General features: G+C 44.9%; 2 protein-coding genes across 2 annotated transcripts in view; one reads left to right on the plus strand and one right to left on the minus strand.

Moving 5' to 3' along the window:
* brinp1 (bone morphogenetic protein/retinoic acid inducible neural-specific 1) overlaps positions 1-22,506 on the minus strand; it is a 400,353-nt gene that overhangs the window by 362,951 nt on the left and 14,896 nt on the right. The gene's annotated exons all lie outside the window — the stretch shown is intronic.
* The window catches only part of LOC144503067 (uncharacterized), a 182,346-nt gene continuing 179,689 nt past the window's right edge, over positions 19,850-22,506 (plus strand). The window contains exon 1 of the mRNA XM_078227568.1: positions 19,850-19,983. Coding sequence (XP_078083694.1) covers positions 19,850-19,983 — 134 coding nt within the window. The remainder of the gene's footprint in view (positions 19,984-22,506) is intronic.

The following is a 22,506-nucleotide window of genomic DNA, read 5'->3' on the forward strand; positions in this document are numbered from 1 at the left end:
TGCTTTAAATGTACTTCCCTCGTCCCAATCCCTTTCACCGTTGAAAGCACTCATTCTGACAGGTGATAACCACTCTGTGTAAGAGTGAATGGTTCCAGACCATTTCCCTTACCCTGACCAGTTGTAAGGGGACAATTTCAGACCACCACTAGCCCATGCTCACACTTATGCCTGACCTTGTTTCCGAGACCCACATTACAACTGAGGCTCTTGCCCTCTCTTTTGTTTTAGTTATTCTCAGAATATGAGCATCACTGGTAATGTCAATATTTGCTTCCCTTCTCTAATGGCCCTTCAGAAAATGGCGGTGCACTGCCTTCAGAACATAAAAAAATACAGGAGCAGCTTTCTCGAATACCACCAAGTGGCTTGGTGCAATCGAAAGTCACCCTTACTGCTGCTGTCTGGAATCACACATAGGCCAGGCTTCCCCAAGAACATCAGTGAACCGGCTGTGTTTTTACAACGATTTGGTAAGTTCATGGTCACCAATACCAGCACTGGCTTTTCATTTCCAGACTTCATGGACTGCATCTCCAGACAATGCCATGTTGGTTAGCACTGCTGCCTCCCAGCACCGGTGACCCAGGTTCGATTCCGGCCTGAGATGACTGTCTGTATGCAGCTGGCACATTCTCCCCGTGTCTGCGTGGGTTTCTTCCAAATACACCGGTTTCTTCCCAGAGTCCAAAGATATGTGGGTTAGATGGATTGGCCATGCTAAATTGCCCCTTAGTATCCAAAATCATAGTATCCTACAGTGCAGAAGGAGGCCATTTGGCCCATCAAGTTTGCACCAACCACAATCCCACCCAGGCCCTATCCTCGTAATCTCACACTTTTCCCCTATTAATCCCCCTGATACTAGGGTCAATTTAACATGGCTAATCAACCTAACCAACACAGCAGTTGGAATGTGGGAGGAAACCGGAGCATCCGGAGGAAAACAACGCAGGCACAAGGAGAACATGCAGACTCCGCACAGACAGCGACCTAAGCCGGGAATCGAACCCTGGTCCCTGGCGGTGTGAGGCAGCTGTGCTAACCACAGTGTCACCGTGCCACGCTAATGTGCAGGTTAGGTAGATTAGCCATGGAAAAAGCAAAACACTGCGGACGCTGGAATCTGAAACAAAAACAAAAATTGCTGGAAAATCTCAGCAGGTCTGACAGCATCTGTGGGGAGAGAATAGAGGCAACGTTTCAAATCTAGATGACCCTTTGTCAGAGATCTGACGAAGACTTGAAACGTTGGCTTTATTCTCTCCCCACAGATACTGTCAGACCTGCTGAGATTTTCCAGAATTTTCTATTTTGTAGCCATGATAAATGTGTTAAGGGGATAGGGTGGAGGGGAGGGCCTGGGTGGGATGCTCTTTCAGAAAGTCAGTGCGAACTCGATGATCTGGATGGCCTCTTTCTGCACTGTAGGGATGAATTTATATTCCCCCAGACTGCAGTGGGATTTGAATTTACACCACTGGATTGCTAGTTTAGTAAGATAACCACCGCTCGGCTTCTATATCGGGTCTGGGTAAGATGCTCTTTCAGAGAGTCGGTGCACACTCAATAGGCTAAACGGTCGCTTTCTGAACAGTCGGAATTCTATGGATTCTCTCAATCATCAAAGGACTGGAAACAAGATTTAGAAACATAAGACTGAGTCTCCACAAAAATGCATCTCCATTTAGCCAGCCTAAAGGGACCTTTTTACAAGCCAGGAAAATGGTTACGCATACAATTTCATTGGAGTATGGAAATTTGAGAATTGGAGAATCTTAGAATTGCTACAGTGCAGAAGGCGGCCAGTTGGTCCATCGAGTGTGCACCAACAACAATCCCACCCAGGCTCGATCCCCGTAACCTCACATAATTACCCCGCTAATCCAAAGATGTGCAAGTTAGGCTGATTGACCTAAATTGACCCTAGTGTCAGGGGATTAACGGAGTAAATATGTGGGGTTGCGGGAGTGGGGCCTGGGTGAGATTGTGATCAGTACAGACTCGATAGGCCAAATGGCCTCCATCTGCACTGGAGGGATTCTATGATTATCTCTCTAACCTATGCATCCCAGGATACTAAGGAGCAATTTAGCATGGCCAATCAACCTGATCCACACATCTTTGGATTGTGAGAGGAAACCGGAGCACCCGGAGGAAACCCACGCCGACACAGGGAGAATGTGCAAACTCCACACAGACACTGACCTAAGCCAGGAATTGAACCCGGGTCCCTCGTGCTGAGAGGCTGCAGTGCTAACCACCGTGCCATCATGCCGGGGAAGTTAAGTTGTTGCCAGAAACAAATCCAAATACCAATGATTTTACACGAGTCTACTTGTAAGCAGAAACTAAAAAATTGCTGGAAGCAACAATTCCTTCTTGCCTTCCTCAAAGATATGTTCAAAGGTTTCTTATTGATTTCCAAGTTATTCCTCGATCAATTATCCAACCATAGATTTCCTCTACTTGACCATTTCACTTCAGTTGGCTGAGATGCATTTTAACAGTAGACCTTGCTGTGCTGTGTGCCTATCTTTTGAGAATTGGCAGATCTCCAGCCTTCTCTTGGGAACAGATAACCGAGTTTAAATGACGATTGAGGTTGAAATCTAAACCCATGAGTGGGAACGGCTGTCAATTGTTCCACTTGAATTGTGCTGGATTGAATATTTTTAAACAGCGAGTTCTGAACTGCAATGCAGCAAAAGAGAGAATAAAATATCTGAAAAGGCCTGTATCATTCCAAGGAGTTTATTGTAATTGAATACTGCTGTTGGTGTATGGAATGAAACACCAACATACCTTCTACTTTCAGAATCTGGCATCCCATGTCCATGGGCTATTTGTAGCTCCATCCTTAGACCTTTTGCATAAAGACTGGACAAGATGGGCTGCACGGTGGCACAGTGGTTAGCACTACTGCCTCACAGTGCCAGTGACCCGGGTTCGATTCCAGCCTTGGGTGACTGTGTGGAGTTTGTACCTTCTCCCCGTGTCTGCCCCGGTTTCCTTGCACACTCCAAAGATGTGCATTGGCCATGCTAAATTGCCCTTTAGTGTCCCAAGATGTGTAGGTTAGGTGGGTGGCTGTGGTAAATGTGTGGGGTTAAGGAGATTGGAGGAGGGGCATGTGTTTGATGCTGGGTAAAATGCTCTTTCAGAGAGTTGGTGTAGACTCAATGTGCCGAATGGCCGTCTCTCTACAATGTAAGGATTCTATGGTTCTAAAGTGCTTTTAACATATCTCATGATCTCTCAATGTAGTTTGCAACTAATCATTACTTTTTCAAGTATTGCCACTGTTGCTGTCAAGGGCTTTTGGTTGTGGAAAGCGAATTCTCACAAACGTACAAGGTGGCATCAGTGTGGCAACAGCTGGCTCAGTTGGCTAAGAGTGCAGTGCAGATTAATGCCAATTTTAATCCTGGAAGTGGCTGAGGTGGTTCTTGGGGGCATACCTCCTGTGCCTTGCCCTACAGTAATGCTGTGGCAATGAGTCATGATTAGCAAGCTTCGATAGACTGCAACAGAGGCCGAAAGCAGAGAAACACCCGACACCGGTCATCCATTGATGCTGCTAAACCATCCAGATGTGTTGGATTTTCCTTGCCCTTGGGATCATGCAGAAGCTTGTGTGAAAGTGGGGGCAACAACATGCAGAATTCCCCCACCATAATCAAATTCCTTCGCACAGTTTGGCTGTAAAATGTGTGACCATTGAAATCACTTGCAGCCTGGGCTTATTTGAAGAACGAAGATTCAACCATTACCAATGTTTGAAAGAAGAACATTGTCTATGGCAATGGGAAAATATTTTGTTCTTCAAACGGCGTCAAGGAATTTTTTTATGTTTCACCTCAGGGGGAACGGCAGCCTTACTTTAAGAGCTTTTCAAAAACTGGTCGCCTCAACATTCCCTCTGTTCCCTGGAGCTGTGTCAGACCAGAAGATAAGCTTGACTAAATTTCCAATGGACTTGTTTGCAAGTTTTGCCTCTGTGAAGAATTTCCTCTCATTTGACCTGAGATGGTCAAAGCAATTTTTGGAATTTTAATGCACTAGTTCTTCCCTAGCTTTTTCCAAGGTTCTGGAATTCCTGCAGCATCACAAGACACATTTCAGAAGCAATAAACATCCACAGGGCCTTCTCCCAGAACATTGACTGCAACTTGAGGAAAAATTTGACTCATTCTCAGTACTTCCCGATCTCTCAGCATCATCAGGTCACTGTCTGTGTGGAGTTTGCACATTCTTCCCGTGTCTGTGTGGGTTTCTTCCGGGTGATCCAGTTTCCTAACACACTCCAAAGATGTGTGGGTTAGGTTGATTGGCCATGCTAAATTTTAGTGCCGGGGGATTGGGAGGTTAAATATGTTGGGTTACGGGGGTAGGGACTGGGAGGGATTCATAAAATCATAGAATCCTTACAGTACAGGAAGCCATTCGGCCCATCAAGTCTGTACCGAGCACAATGCCACTCAAGCCCTATTCCCGTAACCCCACACATTTACCCTGCTAATCCCCCTGACACTCCGGTCAATTTTAGCATGGCCAATTAACCTAACCTGCACATTGTTGGACTGTGGGAGGAAACTGGAGCCCCCGGAGGAAACCTATGCAAACACGGGGAGAATGTGCAGGCACAGCATAGTGACCCAAGCCAGGAATTGAACCCAGGTCCATGGCGCTGTGAGGCAGCAGTGCTAGCCACTGTGCCACCATCTCGCCCCCAAAAAATATTGTTCTTGTTGGTGCAGGCTTGACAGGCTAAATGGCCTCCTTCTGTACTGTAGAGATTCTATGATCATTGTCAGTGCAGCAGGCTGCTGTTTACTTGATGGCTGACGCAGTTAAGGAAGTAAACTGTGCATTGTCTGCTGGTGGGACTAGTATCACTGCTTGTATGTAATAGTCTTCTCACTGAAGTGCTATGCAAATATAACATTTTCACAACTTAACAGGAATGGTACATTGTCATTGAAAGCACTAAAATCCAGAAGGAATTGCTGCCCTCTGCCATTTGAATCAACATCCATCTCCTCCATCACCAACACACAGGTAACTGCAATATGTAAAAAGAATAAAAGAACGAAGCTTTCATATTCCGCCTTTCACAACCGCAATGTCCCAAAACACTTTACAGCCAATTAAGTTCTTTTGAAGTACAGTTTCTGCGATACCGCAAGAAATAGAGAAAACTAACGGCACACAGCAAATTCCACAAGTAAGGAAATAAATTACAAAATCAAACTTGTAAAGAGTAGCTTGTTCGGAGATGGTCCTTCTGTCTATGGACAATAGGCGTAGCACTTGGTTAGTGGAAATACTGTAGGGGCGGCACAATGGCACAGTGGTTAGCACTGCTGCCTCACAGCACCAGCGACCCAAGTTCATTTCCGGCCTCGGGTCACTGTCTGTGTGGAGTTTGCACCTTCTCCCCGTGTCTGCGTGGGTTTCCTTTGGTGCTCCAGTTTCCTCCCACAGTCCAAAGATATGTGGGTTTGGTGGATTGGTCGTGCTAAATTGCTCCTTAGTGTCAGGGGGATTAGCAGGGTAAATAAATTGGATTATGGACAAAGGGCCTGGGTGGGAGCAGGTTCAATGGGCCAAATGGCCTCCTTCTGCACTGTAGGGATTCTATGAACCTTGTAATTTGATGTCTAAGGGGTGAACGGTTATTGGCTGAGGCTGAGATCATCTGCCAATCAGGTGGTATCAAAGCCTTGAAACTGCACTGTAACTGACCAATAGTCTGGACTAAGATCATCAACTTCCTCAGGAACTCTGTCATTTCACCTCTATCTTTATCCTCCATTTCTTGAATAGGGCATGTTTCACAGATATTTTATTGTCTTCTACCTCACTTAAAGGTGCTGGGTTTGCGCAAATGCTTGAAATTAAACCATTCCACACCCCCTGCTGGGCACTGCTGACGTCTATCTTGGTTTTTCTTTTGTGCACTTTTGCCCAGTCTCGTCGGCCTTTCTTGTGGGTGGGGCCGCTGCCTATGGGCCCGCCCAATCAATGGAGGCCTCTCAAGCATTGGAGTTGCATTGGATTATAGCCCGATTCGGCTTCCACGAGTTTAGCCTATGCCACCTACTGAACTGCTTGCTCACTTTATGGGGTTCTGTGGCAGGCTCAAATACATGTTAAAGACTTGTGAGTACATTCCCAACATCTGCAGTGGATTCCTCTGGACCTGGCTCAGGAGAACATTGTCCACCGATAGCATAAAGAATGTGATTGATGTGATGCTTCTTCCTTTTAGATTGAAGGCCTGGTGCTACTCAATACTGGAGAAACGATATTTCCATAACTCTCCCTGCCAGCCTCTCTGTGGGCCCTCCAGATAGTCAAATGGGTGGGGTAGTGGCTGACAGTGCTTACCAGGTATAGTCATCCTTACCTCTTTCTACTGTGCCTCCTCCTTCTGCTAACTTGTTACAAGCTGTGGTCAAGGTTTTCTTCACTCTGTGTTTCCTTCGATAACACCAATGTATTTCTAACATTGATGTCTCCACATGCCACCATGTTCTGAAATGTTCCTTTTGTGTGTGAACTTATAGGCATGGCACTTAGTAGACAGACTCCGTTCGTTCATACTTTGGTATATCCTTAACACATGCTTATCAGTAATAGGAACAGAAACATAGGAGAGAGGAGCAGGAGGGGGCCATTTGGCCCTTCGAGCCTACTCCGCCATTCATCACGATCATGGCTAATCATCCAACTCAATAGCCAATCCTGCTTTCTCTCCATAACCTTTGATCCCATTCGCCCCAAGTGCTATATCCAGCCGCCTCTTGAATACATTCAATGTTTTGGCATCAACTACTTCCTGTGGTAATGAATTCCACAGGCTCACCACTCTTTGAATGAAGAAATGTCTCCTTACCTCTGTCCTAAATGGTCTACTATATATATATTATGTATATTTAGGTGGACCATTTATATCTAAACAGGTTATAGAGTTGGTTTCTGGGCATGATATTCCAAACTCTCTCTCTCCCTCCCTCTCTCTGAGAGAGAGAGAAATAGCGAGATAATCTAACATGACTGAATGATATCAGTGATAAATCATTATCTACATCATATATCAGCATATCCCATCTGTTAACCCTTTATACTATGGAGCTTGAGGGCTAAATGTTAGTCAGAACATCAGGATAGACCCCTCTGGTCTTCTTCATATTTTCTGGGTGGATAAGTGGTAAGGAGCATTAGTGCCACAGAAGCGCCAGGCAATGAGTATCTCCAACAAGAGAGAATCAAATCTTCTCCCCTTGGCATTATCCTTTCAGAATTCCTCACTATTAACATCCTGGGAGTTATCATTGACCAGAAACTGAACTGGACCAGCCATAAAAATATTGTGGCTGCAAAGAGCAGATGAGAGGCTGGGAATTCTGAGGTGAGTAACTCAGCCCCAAGCTTGTCCACCATTTACAGGACACGTCAAAAATGTGATGGAATACTCTCCACTTGCCTGGAGAACTGCAGCTCCAACAACACTCAAGAAATTCGATACCATCCAGGACAAAGCAGCCCGCTTGATTGGCACTCCATCCACCACCGCCTTACACATTGATTCCCTCCACCATTGTTGCACAGTGGCAGCAATGGATGGAATCTGTTTCCACCAACCTGTGAGGCAATGTGTTCCACCTCCTAGCAACTCGCTGTTGTAGGAAAGATTCCGCGCTCTCTCACTCTTTGACCATTTATCTTAAATGTGTAATCTTTGGTTACTGACTCTGCCGCCAGTGAAAATAGCTCACTCTCACTCACTCTTTCAAAACGCTTCATGAGTTTGAGTGCCTCTATTAAATCTCCCTTTAACCTTCACAACTCCAAGATGAATCATCTCTACTTCTCCAGTCTCTCGACACAACTGACATTCTTCAACTCCGACACTATGGATGGGATTTCAGGGCCTCATTTGTCCCGAAACTGTAAAATCCCGCTCAAGGTCAATGGACCTTTCCATGGTCCGTCCCTCACCCGCTCTGATTCCCGTGGCAGGTGGGTCAGTAAAATTTGCCCCTATAAATCACTTCTGTACCCGAGTCAAGACCATGACATCTTTCCTCAAGGACGGTGCCCAGAACTGACCAAAATACTCCAGCTGAGTGCTTAAATGTAATTACACTTACAGCAACTTCATTTCTTGATTATTGATAGAACAGGCACTTTGGAGATGGCTTGGAAGCAGTTTGATTTTCTCGCCAATATTTTGTAGCACTACAAATAAAATTACATCACAACCGAACGACGCTGATTCACCATGAAGTTTTAAAATGAGTTTTCCACTATTTCCTCCAGTTACAAATGCCTCTGAACATCAGAGTACCAGCGATCTGCTTTACGACCAGATACATCCATTTATTCAGGAAGCTTTATGGAGGATTTTGGAGAAGAGGTGATTACCTTTTATGCTGCTTATTCAAGTGACTCCAGCCATCTCCCACTGAAGGTTAGAATGGGAAAAGTAGGGGAGTCTAAAACTAGAGGGCATAGGTTTAAGGTTTTATGAGCAACTTGGGGCGGTCAATTGTAATCTTGTTTCTTTTTTAAAATAGAATGCCATTCCCAGTTACACCAAGTGATAAATTATTGGCTCTTGCTTGGTATTTAAAATCACAGTTAACCAATCCACATCCTCAGCGAACATGTACAAGCCACTTACATGAGCAGCACGGTGGTGCAGTGGTTAGCACTGCAGCCTCACAGCGCCAGGGACCCGGGTTTGATTCCAGCCTCAGGTCACTGTCTGTGTGGAGTTTGCACATTCTCCCCGTGTCTGCATGGGTTTCCTCCAGGTGCTCCAATTTCCTCCCACAGTCCAAAGGTATGCACATTAGGTTGATCGGTCATGCTAAATTGCCCCTAGTGTCAGGGGGATTAGCAGAGTAAATATGTGGGCTTATGGGAAAAGAGCCTGAGTGGGATTGTGGTTGGTGCAGACTCAATGGGCTGAATGGCCTCCTTCTGCACTGTAGGGATTCTATGAACTTCTCTCCATCGACTTTGTCCAGCCTCCTCATGACTTTCAACATCTCTAACAGATCTCCTCTCAACCTTCTTCTCTCCAAGGAGAACAGTCCCAACTTCTCCAATCTATTCTCTTAATTGAATTGTTTCATCCCTGGAAGCATTTGTGTAAACCTCTTCTGTACTCTCTCTAATTAACCCACATCTTTCCGATGATGTGGCACCCAGAACTGTACAGAATACTCCAGCTGAGTTCTAACTCATGTCTTGTATAAGTTCAGGAAACACTCTTTGCTCTTGTACTCTATGCCCCTATTAACAAATGATGTGGAGATGCCGGCGTTGGACTGGGGTAAACACAGTAAGAAGTTTAACAACACCAGGTTAAAGTCCAACAGGTTTATTTGGTAGCAAAAGCCACACAAGCTTTCGGAGCCCCAAGCCCCTTCTTCAGGTAAGTCTTACCCTATTAACAAAGCCCAGAATACTCCATGTTTTCTTAGCACTCTCCAACTGACCTGCCACCTTCAATGATCTATGTTCGTAGACACCCAGATGTCTCCGCTCCTGCATCCCTTTAAGAATTTAACCCTTATTTTATATTGTTTGTCCATTTTCTTCCTACCAAAACCTCCTCACTTCTCCACATTAAACTTCATCTGCCACCTACCTGCCCATTCCACCAACTTATCTATGTCCTTTTGAAGTTCTATACACGCCCCTTCACAGTTCACAATGCTTCCAAGTTTTGTCTCAACCACAAATGTTGAAATTATCCCCTGCATACATGAATATATATGAGGCAAAACAAGGGACCCAATACCAACTCATGGGGATCACCACCACAAACCTTTCTCCAGACCAAAAAATATCCATTGACCTCCATTACTCTCTGCTCCCTATTATTCAGCCAATTTTGTATTCACATGGATACTGTCCCTTTTATTCCGTGAACTATAACTTTTCACACAAGTCTGTTGTGTGGCACTGCATCAAATGCCTTTTGAAAGTTCAAGTACAATACCCCCATTGACACTTTCTGTTATCTCCTTTGGAAATTTGGCATGTCAGCTACGATTCTCACCAACCTTTACAGATGCACCATAGAAAGCATTCTTTCTGGTTGTATCACAGCTTGGTATGGCTCCTGCTCTGCCCAAGACCGCAAGAAATTACAAAAGATCGTGAATGTAGCCCAATCCATCACACAAACCAACCTCCCATCCATTGACTCTGTCCACACTTCCCACTGCCTTGGCAAAGCAGCCAGCATAATTAAGGATCCCACGCACCCTGGACATTCTCTCTTCCACCTTCTTCTGTCGGGAAAAAGATACAAAAGTCTGAGGTCACGTATCAACCTACTCAAGAACAGCTTCTTCTCTGCTGCTGTCAGACTTTTGCATAGACTTACCTTGCATTAAGTTGATCTTTCTCTACACCCTAGCTATGACTGTAACACTACATTCTGCACTTTCTCGTTTCCTTCTCTATGAATGGTATGCTTTGTCGCGCAAGAAACAATATTTTTCACTGTATGTTAATGCATGTGACAACAACAAATCAAATCAAAATCCTCAAAAAACTCCAGCAAGTTAGTTAAACATGGTTTCCCTTTTAGAACTTCATGCTGGCTCTTCCTAATCAACCCATATTTTTCCATATGACTATTAATTCTATCCCGGATCATTGTTTCTAGAAGCCTGTCCACTACCGAATTTAAACTGACTGTTCTGTAATTGCTGGGGCTATCCTTACAACCTTTTCTGATAATGTTACTGAAGACTTGTGCTCCAGAACCAGCCAAGCCCCACAGCCAAGCTGAACCAGTACAGTTACGACACTGGCTTCTATCTACTTGGCAATGAGGAAAATTGCCCAGGTATGTTGCGTCCACAAAAAACATAAAATATCCAACCTGGCATAACACCGTCCCAAAAGAAATAATCTGCATTTCTGTAGCACCTTTAATGACCATGCTCTACTTTTGAAAAATACAGTCACTATTGTATTGTAGCAAACGTGGTAGCCAATTTTCACAAAGTAAGCTCCCACAAACAGCGATGGATGAAATTAAATTTTAAGTTTATTGGTGTCAGAAGTATTAACACTGCAATGACATTGCTGTGAAAATCCCCGAGTCGCCACACTCTGGCGCCTCTGCAGGTACACTGAGGGTGAATTTAGCATGGCCAATGCACCTAAGCAGTATGTCTTTCGGACTGAGGGGGGGAAACTGGTGCAACCTGAGGAAACCCACACAAACACAGGGGAGAATGTGCAGACACCGCACATGGCTAGGTTTAGATGTTGGTTTTTAAGATAAATAGGGGAGGTGTTGGCATAGTGGGTATTATCGCTAGACTATTAATCCAGAAACTCAGTTCATATTCTGGGGACCCAGGTTCAAATCCCACCATGGAAAATGGTGGAATTTGAATTCAATAAAAAATATCTGGAATTAAGAATCTACTGATGACCATGAAACCATTGTCGATTGTCTGAAAAACCCATCTGGTTCTCTGATGTCCTTTAGGGAAGGAAATCTGCCATCCTTACCTGGTCTGACCTACATGTAACTCCAGAGCCACAGCAATGTGGTTGACTCTCAACTGGCCTATAAGGGCAATTAATGATAGGCAATAAATGCTGGCCAACCAAGAATGCCCATGTCCTATGAATGGATAAAAAGATAAATGTCAGCCAGGGGACAGGGAAAACTCCTTCGTTATCCTTTGAAAGGTGCAGTCTTTTACATCCACCTGAGAGGGCAGATAGGACCTCGATTTACTGTCAATCTGAAATATAAGGAACCTGCCCACAGTGGAGCACTCCCTCTGTGCTGCGCCGGAGTGTCAGCCTACCTTTTAGTGCTCAAGTCTCTGGAGGCAGATGTGAACCCATTTAGCCTTTGAGAAAAAAAAGTACCGGTTGCTACCGACAGGGTCACTGCACACAATTAGGTTACGTCTCAATAGCAAGTGTAATAATTTCAAATCAGGATGGTCCACTGCGCCAAGCCTCCAAAAATCCATCGATAGATTTTTCTGCTAATGATTGAGTGAGTGAAGTTACCCTGATTATTTTCGATGAAACCTCACAAGTTTCCCAAAAAACTACTACCACATTAGAAAGCTTCTCCTGCGATTCCTTTGGCGAAAACAGTGAGCATATTATTCACAGCACCCCAAAGTATTCCTAAATTAGGCCACGCTTACAAGCCTTTCAGTGCACAACGTGCCGTTGCTAGGAGACTCGGATATCACTAATTTAGTGATAATCAGTCTTACTCCTGCATTTGAGTTAGTGCCGAGAGGTGGCCAGATTAGTCTGCGCAGAATGTCAGGGGTTGGAAAACCGCAACGAGGCAGATCCTCCATTTGCATTCAAGGAGCCCTGAACTATAACCAGTTGTGCATGTGTGTGTGTGTGTGTGTGTGTGTGTGTGTGTGTGTGTTTGGGGGGGTGGGGCGGAGAGATCAAATGTCAATGCCTATCGAAGAATCACACCACAAAGCAATTGGGTGCAGTTCAAAATCCCTCGATGAAACACGCAAAGTTCGGCACGTTAATGAATTTCACAACTTTCCATTCCATTACAAGTCCCGAGACAGCGAACACCCCAGTTTCTGGGTGGATCAACATAACAAATCACTTGCCCTAATTATCGCTCCTTTGAACATCTGTCTGTTAATGACAGCTCTTGATGTTAACCGTGAATGATTATGTGTCAGAGTGTAAAATCGCTGCTCTATTTGCCAATTTGATGAATAAGCAGTGTTATTTTTCAAGAAAAATCAACAAGCCTAATCACTACGGGGTTCATATTTTCTTCTTGTAGAGTCAATATCGTGATCTCCAAATTCCCTGACATGTATGGTAATGAAACAACAATACTTATTTGTGAGGTTTCCAATTAGTGATATTACCATTGTATATATTGTGAACATACTGATTTCGAAGGAGATGCAACACAAATTCATGGGGGTGTCTTCAGAGGGAATCATAGAATCTCTACAGTACAGAAGTTTGGCCCATTGAGTCTGTATCGACCACAGTCATACCCAGGCCTTATTCACGTAACCCCACACATTTACCCTGCTAATTCCCCTTCCACTAGGGTCAATTTTAGCATGGCCAATCAACCTAACCCGCACATCTTTGGACTGTGTAAGGAAACCAGAGCACCCGGAGGAAACCTACGCAGGCATGGGGGAGAAGGTGCAAACTCCACACAGACAGTGACCCAAGCCGGGATTTGAACCTGGGTCCCTCTCGTTGTGAGGCAGCAGTGCTAACCTCTATGCCACCGTGCCGCCCGATGCAACACAGGTTCATGGGGGTGCCTTTGGGGATCACATTGAGGACAGACAGCAGAAACCTAGCTTTGCATTCCCTTGAGTACTGGGGACTGTAAGGTCTTCCAGTCGAGGTGTTTAAATGTTACACGGGTTCGATGGGACAGATACAGAGAAATTAATTCCACTGGTGTGGAATCAAGGATAAACATTGAGGAGTGAAATCAGCAAACATTTTGTTCACACAAAGGCCAGTGGAAATCTGGAATTCTCTGCTTCAAGAGGCTGTGACTGTTGGGGCAACTTGTGCTTTCCAAACAGAGATAAACTAGATTTTCTTTTCAGGTAAGGGTATTAAGGATTGCGAAGCAGAGGCAGGTATATGCACCTGAGATACAAATCAGTCATGTTCCGACTGAACAGCAGAGTAGGTTCAGCAGCTAAATGGCTTGCTCCTGTCTGGAATGTTCCACACTGCGCCCAAATGCAGCTTCTCCCTCATCTATTTGAGCACCTTATCATTCTCCCTCTCTCACCTCTAATATTTCCGTTGGAAGGACCCACTCTTCATCCATTCCACTGCAGTCAGTGCTCCTTTGAAATTGCCTCCCTTGTATAGCTAAAGCTAGAAGGAATCCAGTGCCATTAGTTTATCTTCCTTACTACAGATCCACTGTCCCCAAAACCTCATCTGCTAAGTTCTCCCTCAGTAGGGCGGCACAGTGGCACAGTGGTTAGCACTGCTGCCTCACAGTGCCAGGGACCCAGGTTCAATTCCTGGCTTGGGTCACTGTCTGTGTGGAGTTTGCACGTTCTCTCCGTGTTTGCGTGGGTTTCATCCGGTTTCTTCCCACACTCCAAAGATGTGCAGGTTAGATGAACTGGCCATGCTAAATTCTCCCTTAGTGTACCCAAACAGGCGCCGGAGTGTGGCGACTGGGGATTTTCACAGTAACTTCATTGCAGTGTGAATGTAAGCCTACATGTGACCAATAAATAAACTTTAGTTTATCTCCTTCTTTCCCCCAGTTTTTCCTACCACCCATCGCCATGGGGATTTAAGACATTTTCCTAACATCTGCTGATGACTACTTCATTTTCCTTACCTTTTCTTCTTTTCTTTTCCAGCCTTGGGGCACGGTCTTACCTGCCGTTCACACCACGCTCCCGTTGCAGCAAGCTTGGAGAATTTGGCAGCCAGTCAAATCTCCGTTCACTGCAGTGGGATGGGAAAATTCCACTGGTGTGAATGATGATAAGATTCCGACCTTGGGTGTTCTTCTGTTCAATAAGCCTGGGCCCTTTAACTTCATGTTTCAATATATAAAAGAAACATCCAGGTGGGATTTTCCAAGCTCCCCGCAACATGGTCTACACCAGCGGAGGTGGCTGCCATTGGCCAGTGGCGGGATCTTCCAGTCCTGCTGCTCTCAAAGGGATTTCCCATTGTCCGCACCCTCCACTGCCAGGGAACACATGGCAGGGCGTTCACTGCCAGTGGAACCGGAAGATCCAGCTGATGGGAATGGCCAGAAAATCCTGTCCCTGCTCCTGTACCATTTCTCCTCAATCCTGTATCTGCAGCACACACTTCCTCAGTTTCTCTTTCCAAAGGTAGTCCAGTCCACAGTGCCATACCTCCACCACATGCAGGGCAAGGAGGCAGGTCCCAAAACCACCCAAACCCAGAATGGGAATTAAACTCCATACTGTTGGCCTCAATTTGATCCACATCAGCTCCCCGCCACCTGACGCCCCCTCCACCCACTGCCCCCACCCACCCATAAGAAGTCAAAGTTGCTGTTTATAATCAACCTGTCTGGCCACATTATGAGCACATCTTCTTTGGGTGGCAGGTCCTGGAGTTGTATTTGAACCCAGGCATTCTGGTTCAGCGGCAGGGACACTACCTGATGGATTTGAGGAAGAATTTCTTCTTTCAAAATGTGGTGAATCTTTGGAATTCTTTCCCCAGGAAGCTGAAGAGGCTGAGGACTTGAACATTTTCAAGGCAGAGATCGATAGGTTTTTAATCAGTAGGAGACTTAAGGAAATAAGACAGAAAAATGGATGCAATGAGTGTTAGAGCAGCCATGATCTTATTAAATGGTGGATCAGGCTCAAAGGGCCGAATGGCCTACTTCTATTCCTATTTGTTAAGGTCTTATTAGTCTCCCTCATTGATCCACAAAATCTCCAAGTTGCGCATACTATCTACCTAAACTTAGACTCGCACTTGTATGGAAGTTCCAAAGCACTTTGTTACCAGCTTTTATCAAGTGCAGTCACTGGGTAGAGAAAAGCACAAACCCTGTCTCAGAGCCCCTGCAGTGCCTCTGAGGATATCATGAAATGCAGAATGGCACATTGGACTGATTCATCCTATAGAACCAACCGTCACCGGCCTCCATGTGGCCCTCAATTACATTGTCCAGAACTGGAGCTCAGTGCACATGAAAAATGGTACCACATGATTCAAATGCTTTGCACAGCCCTATGAGATTATATCCCCTTATTTGTGAAAATGTGATTTTTCAACTGACTGGAACTTCTGCAATTTGAACTGAGGCAGATCAAACTGCTCAAAATGCCAGGTCACATTATGGAATGAAGCTGAGAAACCAACAAATCACCCTGAGGGCAGTGTGAAGTGAGAGACATTTCCTATAATCCAGGCACCCATCATAACTCTCAACTGTCTCAGGAAGAGACATTAAAAATGCAAATTATTGGGTATTGGAACAATGGCTGCCACAGGCAGACGCACCCAGAACCTCTAGGAAATACACAATGGGTGAAATATTTCAAGGCAAGGCTGCCAGCTACAGCAGAGAGATGGATGGGTGGTGATCAGAAAGCCTTCAGCAGAGGACACACATCCTTGACATCTAACCGCATCCAAAAACCAGCTAACCTCAATCAGCCACAGCTTTTGAAATCTATGCTTCAAGGGCAATACAGGACACTTAAACATATATTCTTTGACCTTTGTCATTGAACTCTATCTCTGATACATGTGTGTGTAAATGTGTGGGCCGAATATCAGCTTGAGGGCCGAATGTGTGATGTCAAGTTTTCTATTATTATTCTTGGCTTTAGTGGTTAGTAACATTTGCTTTTTCTTTGACTCAAGAAAACATTGATTGGCTCCTTATCATTCACAGCTTAAACAGTTAAATACATTCTGATTTGGAAAAGGCATATCCTCACAAAATGAAATGTAAGCCTTTGTTTTGACCTAATGAGGAGATTGAATAGAGTGGAGCCAATTCACCTCTTCTCACTCGGTTGTAACTTACTTGACAGCTGAGGTATCAAGGACAACTCATATCTCAGTTGCCTTCCTTTCCTATCCTCCCCCCACCCCCCGAACTTTAACTAATTAACAAAATCTCCATGTCAGCACAGTGTTTCTCCAGATTAATCACAAAGCTGTTGTTCCTAACGGTTTTGGATGCCTGTCGGGATTGCTAATTAGCATTGGGTCCAATTCCAAATTAAATTGTTATAAACGTCAATCACAGACTAAATTAGGGGAAATTCTACTATTCTTCACTTAAGGGTTATTAAATGAGTCAGATCACATCATCGTCTGATCCCTGCAACTGGAATTTACAAACCGCACACAGCGAGATTCCAGCTGTCCCCCGATGGGCCAGAAATGTGGTAGCTTTTCTGTATAGGCCACGTGTGCAGAAAGAAAGATTAGCTTTTATGTAGCACCTTATCAAATCATTGAAACATATCCAACTGCTTTGCATAACAAACAAAATGTCCTTGAGTTTATTGCCGCTGTGAAGGTCAAATGCAGCAGCCATTTTGGAACAACAGTATTAGCTGGCTGGGTGGTTTGGCCATGTTAAATTGCCCTTTAGTGTCCCAAGATGTATAGGTTATATGGATTAACCATGGGAAATGTGTAGGGTTACGGGGATTGGGCAGTGGAGAGGGCCTGGGGTAAGATACTCTGTCAGAGAGTCGGTGCAGACTTGATCAGACTGAAATTTGAATGGCAATGTGGCACAGTGGGGTTAGCACTGCTGCCTCGCAACGCAGGTCCCAGGTTCAATTCTGGCCTCGGGTGACTGTCTGGAGTTTGCACGTTCTCCCCGTGTCTGCGTGCATTTCCTCCGGGTGCTCCGGTTTCCTCCCACACTCCAACGGTGTGCAGGTTAGATTGATTGGCTATGCTAAATTGCCCCTTAGTGTCAGGGGACTTGCAGGGTATATACGTGGGGTTATGGGGATAGGGCCTGAATGGGATTGTTGTCGGTGCAGGCCTGATGGGTTAAATGGCCTCCTTTTGCACTGTAGGGACTCTATTATTCTATTCTATGATTGGCCAAATGGCCCCTCTGCACTGTAGGGATTCTATGGAACAAGATTGTATAGTCATACTGGTGTTTTGAAGGTGTCCATTGGTGTAGAATGTTGTCCAAGGCCGTGGGAGGACTATTCTTTGAACAGCAAAAAATTAAGAAAGAATTTTACATTCCATAGTGCCTTTCAGTCTCAGAATGTCCGAAAGGGCTTGACACCAAATAAAGTGCCTGTTGAAATGCAATCATTGTTATGCTGAAGGGAATGTGGTGACTTAATTAAATGCTAGTTTTAACAATAATGGTTATGAACCTATTGGATTATTATTAAAAACCCACCAATGTCTTTCAGGAGGAGATTAGGCACCATTCCCTGGTCTTGCCTACATGTGACTCCTGACCCACAGCAATGTGGTTGACTATGAAGTGCCTTCTGAAATGGATTAGCAAACCGCTCAGAGAGAAATGAAAATTGGGCAATACGTGCTGGCCTTTCCAGCAATGCTCACATCCCAAGAATGAATTTATAAAAATATATAAGTAGATCAGAATGAATGACCAGATCATCTGCAAGTTTCTGGAGTTGCTCGAGGGGTGAATGTTGGCCATGACATCAGGAGAATTTGCCATGAAACCAGTGACTACATCCAAGGGAACAAACAGTTTCTCAACTGATCATCTTAAAGGACTCAGGTACAGCCAAGGAGAGGAGTAAAGTGCACATGAATCCAACAGGTATAACATCGTTCAACGACATTGACAACATATAGGCATGAGAATCAAGGCCAAGTCATATCTCAGTTGCCAGTGGGGTCCATGTCGGAGTTCAGACCTGGAAGTTGGTCCTCCACAAACTCAACCTCTTTTTTCAAGGAAGTCGGCAGGCCACTTCTGATCTTGTGCAGGGATTAGATCTCGGGGTTGGGACTGAGTCCTGGGGTTGGGACTAGGGCCCTGGCTGGAGTTAGGATGCTCATTTCCGCTGCTTATTCCTCCTCCCCTCTCACACTACCAGCTCGCTCTGGCACCTACAGTGAACATTCAAATGCACCCAAAAAGTGTGGGCCCCTGTTTGTTTTACTAAAATAGTAGCAACGTTCCCTGGTCCCAGCATTCCATCAGTGCCACTGATAGAGATTCTTGGCTGATGTGTCCCAAAATCCCAGTTTAACATCGGCTAAGCTGGGATTTCTGACTCTTGCACCTGCTGATGTTACCTCATTGATTTGGAAAATGGGGTGTTTAAGCACAGTACACGTGGACAATTTCTGTTAACCTGCCAAAATACTTTATTGTCTACAAACTGATACAAATCTGTGCTGTGTGAAAATGACTGGCAGGGCAGAATAAAGACAAATTGGTCTATCATACATGTCCCACACTTATAATGGGTTCAAGCACCATGTCTAGACACTTGAACTGAAAATTCATTGGTTTCTCATATTGAGCTCTCTTAGACACAGTAATGAAAGTTAAATGAATAACACAATCTGAAATGAAAATGATAGCATTTGAAATATATAACGATGATTACTCACTGCATCGTTAAAATGCTCTCACAGCCCATACACAGCATAAATTATGAATGGGAATCGCCAAAAGCTTTTCTAATCCCTCCACAGTAGTTCAGGCAGGTACAGAGAAGGGGAAATATAACTGTGGTGTACCAGAGAATGGGGTGTGTAGGTAAATGGGTAATATCCTAGAGAATTTGGGCGGCATGGTGGCACAGTAGTGGGCATTGCTGCTCACAGCACGAAGGACCCGGTTCAATTCCGGCTTCGGGTCACTGTCTGTGTGGAGTTTGCACATTCTCCCCGTGTCTGCGTGGGTTTCCTCTGGGTGCTCTGGTTTCCTTCCACAGTCCAAAGATGTGCGGGTTAGGTTGATTGGCGATGCTAAATTGATCCTAGTTTCAGGGGATTAGTAGGGTAAATATGAGGGGTTATGGGAATAGGGCCTGGGTGGGATTGTGGTCGGTGCAGACTCGATGGGCTGAATGGCCTCCTTCTGCACCATAGGGATTCTATAAGACTATGGGCCAGGTGCTGGAAAGTGCTTTGTCTTTGACTTGCGCAGACGTGATGGGCCAATGGGCCTTTCTCTGTGCTGTATACCTTTATGACTGAGTGACAACATGCAGTGAGGAAATGGGAACAATGTGGCCAACACAAAGGGACAGGAACTTAAGCAACTGGGATCAGTAGAGTGACTGAATGATGGGCAATGAGAAAAATGCAGAGCCCAAAGGTTGGCAGTGTGCAATGGGACTCTTCAAAGGAGAAGAGTAAGTTGGTACTGATCAAGGGAACCATAAACTCCAAGTCAAGTCTCCAAACGACAATCACAGGTAAAACAACTCTTGAAAGGTAAAGTTTTCAAACAAATTAGAAAGGCTGCCTGGGTCATTGGGCTGGCATGGACAAGATGGGCCGAATGGCCACCTTCAATGCTGTAACTTTTCCTTAGTTCTAAAATATCATTACGCTCACAAAGGATCACTCCCCCATGGAACAGAACCATAAACCCAGATTTAAGAATACTGAAACTGCGCAGATCTGTTTCTGCACAAGAAATAATGATTCACCTTATACTTCTCCTATGCTTCTAAAGCTGGTCTGTAAAATACGTCAGTGAGATGAAGGTAATTGAAGACCAACAACCTATCTCTGTATTTCATTTTACATAAACCGCATGAGTGAACAGAGTACCATTTTCACAGCAGGTGCTGGTGCATCTCGTAATATCAAAAATAATAAAGAATGTAATCTTTGCTCTTAGTATCTGATTTTGCGGTATTAATGAGAGGCACTCACTTAAAAGTAAAGCCTCAGTGTCAAAACATCCTGTGTGGCTTTCAAAACATCTGGCTGAGTATTAAGAAAACCTGACCCCATCACCCCGGATAATATGATCAGGAGTAGGCCATTCAGCCCCTTGAATCTGTTCCCCATTCAATTAGATCATGGCTGATCTATATCTTAACTCCATTTTCCCACCTTGGTTTCAAAACCCTCTAATATCCTCACTGCGCAATAATCTTATCAATTTCAGTTTTGAAATGTTCAATTTACCCACAGTTTCAATAGGCGGGATTTTTTGTACCCGCCCCCGGCATTTTCCGGCGGCGGCCTTCACAGGGCTGGAAAATCCCACCATCTGGAAGGGCCGGAAAATCGTACCCAACACTTAGAGAGCAGAATTCCACTTTCTCCCATGACTGCTGGACACCCTAGCTCTAATTTTAATGCAATGCCCCTTTGTTTTTGTTTGTTCATGGAATGTGGGCATCGTTGGCTGCGCTGACATTTGTTTCCCATTCCTAATTGCCCTGAGCTGAGTGGCTGGCTAGGCCATTTAAGAGTCAACTACATTGCTGTGGATCTGGAGTCACACGTGGGCCAAACCAGGTCAGGACGGCAGTAGTGAACCAGATGGGTTTGTACAACAATCGGACAATGGTTTCAAAGTCATCATTCGGCTTATTTTTATTGAATTCAAATTTTAACATCTACCATGGTGGGATTCGATCCCGGGTCCCCTGGGTCCCTGAATTACTAGCCCAGTGACAATACCACTACACCATTGCCTCCCCTAATGCTGACAAGGCCATCATTTGTTGCCCATCCCTGATTCTCCTCGAACTGGGTGGCTTTCCGTTTCTGAGGGCAGTTAAGAGTCAACCACATTGCTGTCGGTCTGGAGTCACCTGTAGGCCACACCAGATACTGACAGCAAATTTCCTTCCCTAATGAGCATTAACGAAGCAAATGGGCTTTTGCAACAATAGTTTCATGACACCGTATTGACGCTAGCTCTATAATTCCACAGTTATTAATTGAATTTAAATTCCACCAGCTCCCATGGTGAGATTTGAACACACGTCCTCGAGCCTGGGCCTCCGGATTACTACACAGCAACATTAGCACTATAAACTCATCTCCCCATTCAACTACGCTTTCAAAACCTTTAATCATTTTAAACACCACAATTAAATCACTCCTTAATCTTCCATCCCCAAAGGAATTCAAGGCATAATGTATAGGTGAGAAAAAAGGATCGGGCTGTGATCCTGGGTACTTTTGCAGGGAGGCAGGAGGAGATTGTGGAGCTAGGTTGGCTCTGCTGTGATCAGTGACAATAGAACCAGTTGATAGCAGTTCCCTCTGCGAGAGGCGGCAGAGGAGGAAGGAATGGTTGATCAAGTTGAAGGCTGTGGAGAATTTAAAGAAGACAAGGAAGACTGGAGTACCACAGCCAATCTCACTCGTGCCTGGACTAAATTCTCCCAGCTGATTAGTTGAAGGGACTCGACAAACACTACATTAGAAGGATACACATGATTTTACTGCATTACAGCGCCAGCGACCCGGGTTCAATTCCCAGCTTGGGTGACTGTCTGCGTGGTGTTGGCACATTCTCCCTGTGTCTGCGTGGGAATCCTTCAGGTGCCCTCATTTCCTCCCACATTCCAAAGATGTGCGGGTTAGGTTGATTGGCCATGCTAAATTGCTCCTTAGTGTCAGGGGGCTAGCAGGGTAAATACGTGGATTAAGGGGATAAGGCCTGGGTGGGATTGTTGTCGGTGTACCTTCAATGGGCTGCATTGCACTGTGGGGATTCTATGATTCTGATAGACATAGATTCATTCCTACCCACCAAGGAATGGTGTGCAAGAAAATAGCATTGAATCTGAATGAACTGCAAACCTGAATAATTAAATCACTGGATAGCTGCTGGCCTCTTGATTTCAAACCATTACATTATGCCAACACAGTGACGGTAGACCCAATGAACCCAGGGCTATTTTAAGTCTGGCAATGTTCCACAGTAACAGCCTGCCTCCGATGGCATTACCCATCAAGATGGTTTGTCATTTCATCTCCACGGAA

Source organism: Mustelus asterias, chromosome 13 (genome assembly GCF_964213995.1).
Source record: "Mustelus asterias chromosome 13, sMusAst1.hap1.1, whole genome shotgun sequence".
NCBI lineage: Eukaryota > Metazoa > Chordata > Chondrichthyes > Carcharhiniformes > Triakidae > Mustelus > Mustelus asterias.